This window comes from Macadamia integrifolia, chromosome 2, assembly GCF_013358625.1.
Source record: "Macadamia integrifolia cultivar HAES 741 chromosome 2, SCU_Mint_v3, whole genome shotgun sequence".
In the NCBI taxonomy this organism is placed as follows: Eukaryota; Viridiplantae; Streptophyta; class Magnoliopsida; order Proteales; family Proteaceae; genus Macadamia; species Macadamia integrifolia.
In genome coordinates, this window is record NC_056558.1 from 21,145,782 (window position 1) to 21,154,143 (window position 8,362).

An 8,362-nucleotide genomic window follows, 5' to 3' on the forward strand; every position below is an offset into this window, starting at 1 on the left:
CTGGTCATTCCTTTTGTCAACCCACATCTTGCAGCACCCCCTCTTGCCGAACACAAGTGAGAATACCCTCTTTCCGATAACGCACATGCAAGGCCGGATTCGAGCCTCCAGCTCCATGTCCCATTGCTGTAGATACAACAACCACCTCCTGCAGCCGTTCTTCCTCAATAGGTGCGTTAGTCATACCTTGCACGGATTAGCTAAGACCCACCCTCAGAGCTGGATTGACTTGACCTAAATCCATACGCACTTTCCTGGACTGACTAGTCATGGGTTGCCTCTCCACCTCAGTCACCAAATCTCCCTCCCCTATCTCCAAGTCTCCCAAAACAGCAGGAAACTGAGAATCAGGCTCCCTTCCCATATTCGAGGATATTTGCTCCCTATAATCCACAAGTTGTTGAGGAGATTGAGGCATTATCTCCTCCCCTATTTGGAAAGGACTTGATGTGTTCAAATTCTTACCCAAAATTTCAAAATTCTCCTCCGAACCTAAATTTGAGTTGGGCTGAGCCTCTCCCAAACCAGGTGAGTTGACTTCGTATTCTCTAACATACGTAGACTTAGGAACATCCTTCGCCTGATCGACAGTCTTCAGGGCGAGCCTGATCTTGCTTTCTCAAATGACAATCCATCACCTGATGACCCAGTTTTTTGCACTAGACGCATTTCACCATCCCATCCTCATATACGATGCTCTTCCAAAAATAGAATTCCTTGTTTGTTCCCGATTCTCTACGCTCCACCTGAATCTCTCCTACTCAGATAGTCGATTCAGCAGCGTCAACTTCCACTAGCATCCTAGCATAGTGCCCCATCAATACTTGACGTGTCCTCTTATCCAATTCCACTAGATGACCCACTGTGTTTGACATAGACAGTAGGATGTTTTCATGCCAGTACTCTAGAGGCAAATCCGGAAAATGAACCCAGACAAGCTTCGTTTGAAACTGCTTCTCATGAATATTGAAGTTTGGCTTCCATCGCTAAAAACAGATAAGTTGACCGCCAATACGAATCGAATTTCTCCTCCACACCGCTGACATATCACCATTTGAGCCAAACTGGAAGAACACATAACCCTTCCCTAGGGGATGCATCAAAACCTTATGCTTGAAGTTCCATCTCTCAACAGCCTCCTTATGCAGATCGTCCAAGGAGGTCACCCTGAAATTTACTCGACTGATGAGGGTAAAGCAAAAGTTTTGCCTTCCACATTCATAATCATTCTGAGGTATGATCACTCTAGTAATGCTCCCTGCCTGAATCAGATTAGGAAGAGTGTTAATATCATGCCATGAAGCTTGCCCTCCAACCGCCCTAGCATAGGACATTCTTGGCAAAGGAGAGGCAACCCCCACTTCCACGTTCACCGCCACTAGTCCCAACTCCTCCAAAGTGCAACAATCAATGGCTTCTTTAGCGCCCCCTTCACCATTGTCCTCACCCTCCCTCGCACTTCCTCACTCATACTCTTTAGTGAGGCATGGTACCTTGGTTTGATCTTCAAAGATGGAGAGGCTTATTAAAATGAGAAAAAATAGAATACAAGAAGAATATGAAACAAATCAGGCAAATAACAAATGCCTATAGAACATTACACTGCTCGCCTTCTTCCACTCTAAACTGGGACTTTCCGTCGATAGAAAACATCTTTCCATAAAAGAAAATGCTGAAAAAAGTCGGAGTGCTAATGGAACCAAAAGATACCCAAATTTATTATAATTTTATGAGAAGTACAATGCAAGTACAATATATTACTCAAAAGTCTGTTTTATCACTTAATTAGGCTAGGCTTGACGTGCACAATTCCCACCAGGACCCCCAAAATATATATAGGTTCCTTCTTCAGATCGACCAACAATTGATCTATAGCAATCAGGAGCTGTAGTTTTAGTATGAGTTTCACTTGGATCCAAATCTCTCTTGGTCCCAGGGTTATTGTAAACACGAATGTTGTTGATAAAACATGCTTTTCCAGCGCCTTCTTCTGGGAAATGGCCACTACCCATTTCAGGAAATGGGAGTGGACCATAAGTCTCACCTCCCCACTGAATATCTTCGGCTTTGTCTGCTAAGTGATTGAAGAGTTGCTTGGGCCAATAACCAATCAACTCAGACTGATCTTCTCCCCACAGTAGCAACCAATTACCTGATCTCATGTCCTGCACCAATGAAAACAAGCACTACTTAATTTTCTGTCATTGTCTCTTACTTGGGACATAGGAATTCATATATATAAGAATTTTCCATTGTATGGGTTCCTATGCCCAAAAACATGGGATTGTGAAAAGATGCTTTTACCCGTTGAGATCAGAGGTTGTGTTTGGACATGGAAATGCGAATAGATACATTAATTTTCTTAAAAAATAAATAAAATTTATGTAAATTTTCTACGTACTTTGACTATAGAGAGAGATATCCCATACTGGGTTCCTCCATAAGTAGTTACAGGTGCAATCCGTATACCAGGACTTATTTTCCGGCTCACTTGTACAAAACCTTGGCACTGAAAATTGTAGCAATGGGATCTATAACCATCTACCTAAGAGAGAGAGAGAGAGAGAAAGCATATGGTAAGTTATGTATCTTTAAGAAATTAATCCAAAATAAATGATAAGCTGAGGAATCTTACTGTCCATAGTATAAATATTCGGGGCTCATAATCACCATTAAGTTTTGGGTACACCTGAAAAATTAGGAACATGTATCATTCAGTTTATCTAGATCCATAGAGCACTTTTTGTTTTCTGGAGAAAATGAATTGAATGAGAAAAAATTCCTATATGTTTGGGTATAATAATCAAAATAATGAGGCTTAAGAATATCATGATAATTGAGAAACCCTAACCAATCACATGGTTCTATGTTCACTCATAATTTAGAGGTTGGGTAAACCCTATTTTTGGAAACTTGTCAGGCCTGGATATTGAAAACTCTATCATGCATAATCTATGAAATGAGAACTCGCACACCCTTTTTTTTTTCTCTTGTTAACTTGGTTGTCTAGACCTTTAGCCTGACTAATCCCCTAAACTCATGTGTACACCCCCACAGACACGAGTCGGGTCAACGCTGACTCCTATGAGAACCATAGAAACTATGGGAATGACATCAAGGGAGTAAGAGGAATCGAACTCAGGATACATGTCGATATAAACAAGCTCTCTTGCCAACTGAGCTACATCCTTGATGTAATGTTGGACTTGAAAAGGGTCTTAGACACTTTGTTGATGAAAACTCACCCAACATTTTTAAAGCTCATTAAGTAAATATGTGACCTTCGAACCCCCAAAAAAAAACAAAATTAAATAAATAAATATGTGTTCTGATTGATTGATATTGGCTGGAAATGATCATTCCTTCACTTTGGGTGTGTAGACCATGAAAACCCCAAAGAGTGGTTAAAAATGTCATTCACAAACAAAAGGTGAAATCCTTTTCCTTATCTCCTCCTTAAAGAGAATTCAGTTTCTTGAAGCCTAACCAATCCCACCTTTATGCTGGGTTAAAAAAAAAAAATCTCACCCAGTGTTGATCAATTCCCCCATATGAGAAGAACTCAAAGGTGTGTCAAGTTGGGTACTAACGTGTGTGTCCAATTTCTTGAACAAAATGTACTTGCACTGATTAAATTGGCAGAACCTAACATTAAGTAATATAATATTTGAGAAAGTCATTAATAAACTCTTAGCCCAAAAAAAAAAAAAAAAATCTACACACATGATAGAACTTGATTGTTCTTTCAATTCCATTCATCATGCAATGTTAGTGATCGATGTCCAACAGAATTGTGAAATAAATATGTTATTATAACCTTTCAAGCCTTAATTCATCAATATTGCATACTATGTTTGGAAGTAATGCACTTGATGTATTATTTATCCATAAATTAATAAGAAAAAGACTATAGTGATGATATAGGTATACCACCATTATCATCCAATGGTAATTTTATTTTTTTCAAGAAATTGAAGACTTACATGCCATCCAGCTTCTATATAGTTTTCATCAGGATATGGTCCTGCAGTAACCCAAATTTGAGAAAGGGTGAATTGGATGTCATGTTGGACTTTTGGTTTCCACACATTCAAGAACGCTGCAGTTCCATAGAGAGATTGCCTTTCTTTCATGCCCATCGCTGCCCACTGAAAAATCAATTTGATTAGTTTCAATCTATGTTACCAATAATGGATATAATGGATTTCAACTATATCACAAATAATGAATTTTTTTCTGTGCACTATTAGCATAAGTCATCAATCTTTTTGTTACGAGAAAAAAAAAAAAAATATGTATATATATATATATATATATATATATAGAGAGAGAGAGAGAGAGAGAGAGAGAGAGAGAGAGAGAGAGAGAGAGAGAGATTTATTATCTCTATCGGATTAGATAGATCGGCAATATATATACATAATATACACAAAATAATCTCATTCTTTATTTGGCCTGATCTTGCCCTTTATAGGAAAAGGAAAAAATTGGTCTGAATTTAATTACAATTCAATTAAGAAATATTTTTTTATGAATAAAATATGTTATAAAATAAAAGAAAACAATAAAACATCGCAATGGCTAACAATACTCAAGAGGGGAAGAAACATCCAACCAAAAAAGGGTGATAGAACAAAACCCATTGGGGAAAAAACATCCGACCAAAAGGGGGATACAACAAAACCCAGGGGGCGGGGGCAAGGATGGAAATTGGAATTAAAAAAAAGAAGAAAAGAAACATATAGGCTATGTTTGGTTATAAGGGGAATTAAGGGAAAGGGAAATGGAAGTGAAATTTTTATAATAAAATATATATATATATATATATATGTAATCATTACCATGTGATTTTAACATTAATTTCAAATCATTCCATATTTGGTTATAAAATTTCACGTTACTTTGCATAAAAAACCCTTTTATATAATATGTAAAATAAAAATTACATGTAAAATATATCATTACTAGATATAATTAAAAATATTAATTAGTTTATAAAATCATATGGGATAATTATAAACATTTCTTTTTAAGGTATGAAAACTTCACTTTCCTTCTCTTTAAATTCCATTGCAACCAAATGGAGTCATAATATTCAAATAGGAGGAGAAAGATTAGAAAAGATTTGTTTCAAAATATGTTGATACCAAGTCTCTTACAAATAGATTATCTTTTTTTTAATTTAAAAAGAGGCTCTAAATTATTTGAAGCCAACCCAATTATAAATAAAAGTATCAAACGGAGAAAATTGAGAAAAAAATACAAATTTAAAAAGCTTACATGATGTGGAAAGTTCCGTTCGTCGTCCTTTTGCCCAAATCTTGGGTGAGAGCCCGCCATTGGTATGTCTTTTATTTGAGTCCTTGGTATAGGAACTGTTCCAAATGGACAACCTCCATTCTTTAGCCCTATATTTGGAACTTCAAACGTAGAAGTCTTATTCTTTGTCTCCATCAAATAAGTACTTGGTCTCATCTGGTTAAACACATTTTTTTTTGGGTGTGGGGGGGGGGGGGATGCATAGTTAAATGAAATAAGTTGTAGATTTTAGAATACCTAATTCAAATTAAAAAGGAATAGAAATCATACCTGGATTGTATGATTCTTCAGTTGAGGATGATCTAACGCAGGTTGTTTGTAGATATCAACACAATCGAAAATATCTCTATTTGTAGTCTGAAAAAATCATAAACAATTACCAAAAAAAAAAAAATTATATATATATATATATATACTTTTTTTCAAAGAAAAACTATGTATATATATATCAGCGCAATGGGAGTCTGCAATGGGGCATCTGGCCGAGGGGTCATAGCATTGTCTTTTCGTACCAATCTGTGTCTGGGTGTAGATACACGTAAGCGAACAAGGTTATTTTCTCCATTCCATATATATATATATATGGAAGAAAGAATGCTATGCACTTGCTTGTGTCTACACCTAGACATATTAGGTGCAGAAAGACCATGCTGCCCCCCACATTGAAGACGTTCGCACATGTCCTCCCATTGGTTGTGCGTGTTGGCATGCACTTTCACCAACGAGAAGCATTCTCTTGCCTTATATAGCTACATTGACCCCCACCTCCAAAGCAAGACTAATCAGATCCCAAACTGGACGTATGTGTTCTGAGGGAGACTACGACATACACATGAAAGCACACATGCGAGCATTTTTATAGGGTGAAAGGGAAACTCCCCCAGACATGGTGTAGGAAAAAACGATGTTGCCCCCACACGCTAGGGTGTCTGGTGTGCACCCTCTCATTGGTCCCACGCGCTGATGCTTGTGTGCTAATGTGTGTATGCTGGGGTCACCCACAAAACACATACTTCCAATTTGGTATCTGAATACAGCCTTTCTCTTGGAGGGAGGGGGGAAGCATTGTAGCTAATAAAATGAGCTGTTGGATACTGTGGGCTACGGATTCACTATATATCTAGGGATAAAACATATAATTGATGAAATAGCTATTTCGTTTCACCTTAATGCTCTTAATAGCTGGCCTGTTAAGAAACTTTCTATAGGCTTTCACTTGCAAAGATTGCTCTGTTGTTATGTTTCTTCCTCCTGCTAAGCCATTGCCTAGAGAATGAAGAAGGAACACCATCCAAATAACTAATTTACTCAAATCAGTATTTGAAGCCATGCTTTCTTTCCACCTATTTGAGATAAAAGATACAAATTAGAAGAAAATAAGAAGATCCTAAGGATAAGGAGAGAGAGAGAAACTTACTTAAGGAGAGAGAGAGAAACTTACTTAGAGCTAAGCTTCCTAGTGTCCCTGGTTCACACCTTAGTGATCTATATATAGGTCTTATTGATGACGACTTTTGCCGGTTGGTGTAAGCTGTCAATGGCTAATAAAGTAACGAAGTCCTTCTTATCTCTAACGCAACGTAACGTAATTCATTAATACTGGCTTACGAAAAATAGAGATCTATTAATAATGACTTGCCAAAAATAATGACTTACTAAAAGTAAAGATAGACATGTTAAGATGTTTTTAGTCACGACCCGTTTACAATTAAATATGCATTTAGCCTGGTTAAATCCTGATTAAAGCCCAAGCCTGATTGATCGAATATAAACTATACCATGTCCGCCCAATGTAAGCCCAATTATATAAACGTTGATCAAGGTGGTCAAGCCTCATTGTACCCGATCGAGACCGGCCCAGCCCGACTGGTGGACACCCCTACAAAGGGGAATATATGGATTAATATTGATTTTTCCATATGGTTGATGTGGCTAATCCAACTATATATATATATATATATATAGATATATATGGGGTCTCCCTTGCAACGCATACATGTTAAGTTTTGTTGCCCATTCCATCATATGAACCAAACATTTAAAGGAATTTTCTTAACTTAAATTTCAATCTTAAGAAAAGTGGGGTTGATGTTGAAATTTTTAGCTTTGGATAGAAAAGAGATCATGCAGAACTGCATGACGGGATGGTCCAAATGTGACCCCCATCATTCCCCACATAATCTCCCCTATCGTACACTCTAGATCCACCACGGTGAATGGGAAGGCCCAAGAAAACTAGGTCCTACAGAATTTGTTGGAACATTGGATATACTAATATATCTGTTAATTGTTGAAAAAAGCAAACCTACGACAAGTGGGGACTGATGTAGAAATTTGAAGCTTTGGATAAAAAGGAGGCCATATGGGATTTGTTGGAATATTGCATATATTAATGAAAAAAAAAAAAAAAGAAAAGAACTATACACCAGATTAATTGTATCATATGCAGGAATACATGAGGACTTAAAGCCGAACATAAAAAGATGCCCATGCCCCAGCTCCGTTTCCCCATACGTGCAGGTGTAGGAAACACTAATGGATAGCATTTTTATTGTTTTTGGTGATAACATGTTTGTAAAGTTTTGAAAAACTAGCTCTATACTAGGTATACAGTGCTGGAGCCTGGATGTCAATTAAATGGATTGAGATCTTTGTAGTGCACATCAGCGTGTAATGCAGATTCAACTTCCAAGAATGCCTTGGGCTGCATGTCTGAGCATTCCTGACCATTGGATGATGAGCTACACACCTATGTGAGCGACAGAGGAGCCCGACCACAATCAAATGATTCCTTTGGCAAGAAAAGGCTTCCGATCAACTCCTTTGATGTATGAAGATATTGGAAAGCTTAGCAAGCTTTGATCAATGAGCTTTGGATATGTGTACACATGCATTGGTTGATTGCGACGATGATCGATGAGAGCGAAAGAGAGGGTATAAGAGTGGCTAGGGTTTCAGCTTCTGGAAACCCGGTTGCTCTTGATGATTGAGACCAGCGGCATGTTGAAGGTTATGGCGGTTTGGAAACATGGGATGGAGATCC

The 8,362-nt window shown here is 37.7% G+C and overlaps 1 protein-coding gene across 1 annotated transcript; it reads right to left on the reverse strand.

The window, feature by feature from the left end:
• Positions 1-1,694: 1,694 nt before the first annotated feature.
• On the reverse strand, positions 1,695-6,755 carry LOC122072086. The gene is made up of 8 exons (XM_042636629.1): positions 6,737-6,755; positions 6,485-6,662; positions 5,590-5,676; positions 5,281-5,475; positions 3,984-4,148; positions 2,636-2,689; positions 2,402-2,545; positions 1,695-2,165 (listed from the first exon to the last, which is right to left on the reverse strand). Exons 2-8 carry the CDS (start codon positions 6,647-6,649, stop codon positions 1,791-1,793), a joined length of 1,185 nt encoding a protein of 394 aa, XP_042492563.1. The 5' UTR covers positions 6,650-6,662; positions 6,737-6,755; the 3' UTR covers positions 1,695-1,790.
• Positions 6,756-8,362: the final 1,607 nt, after the last annotated feature.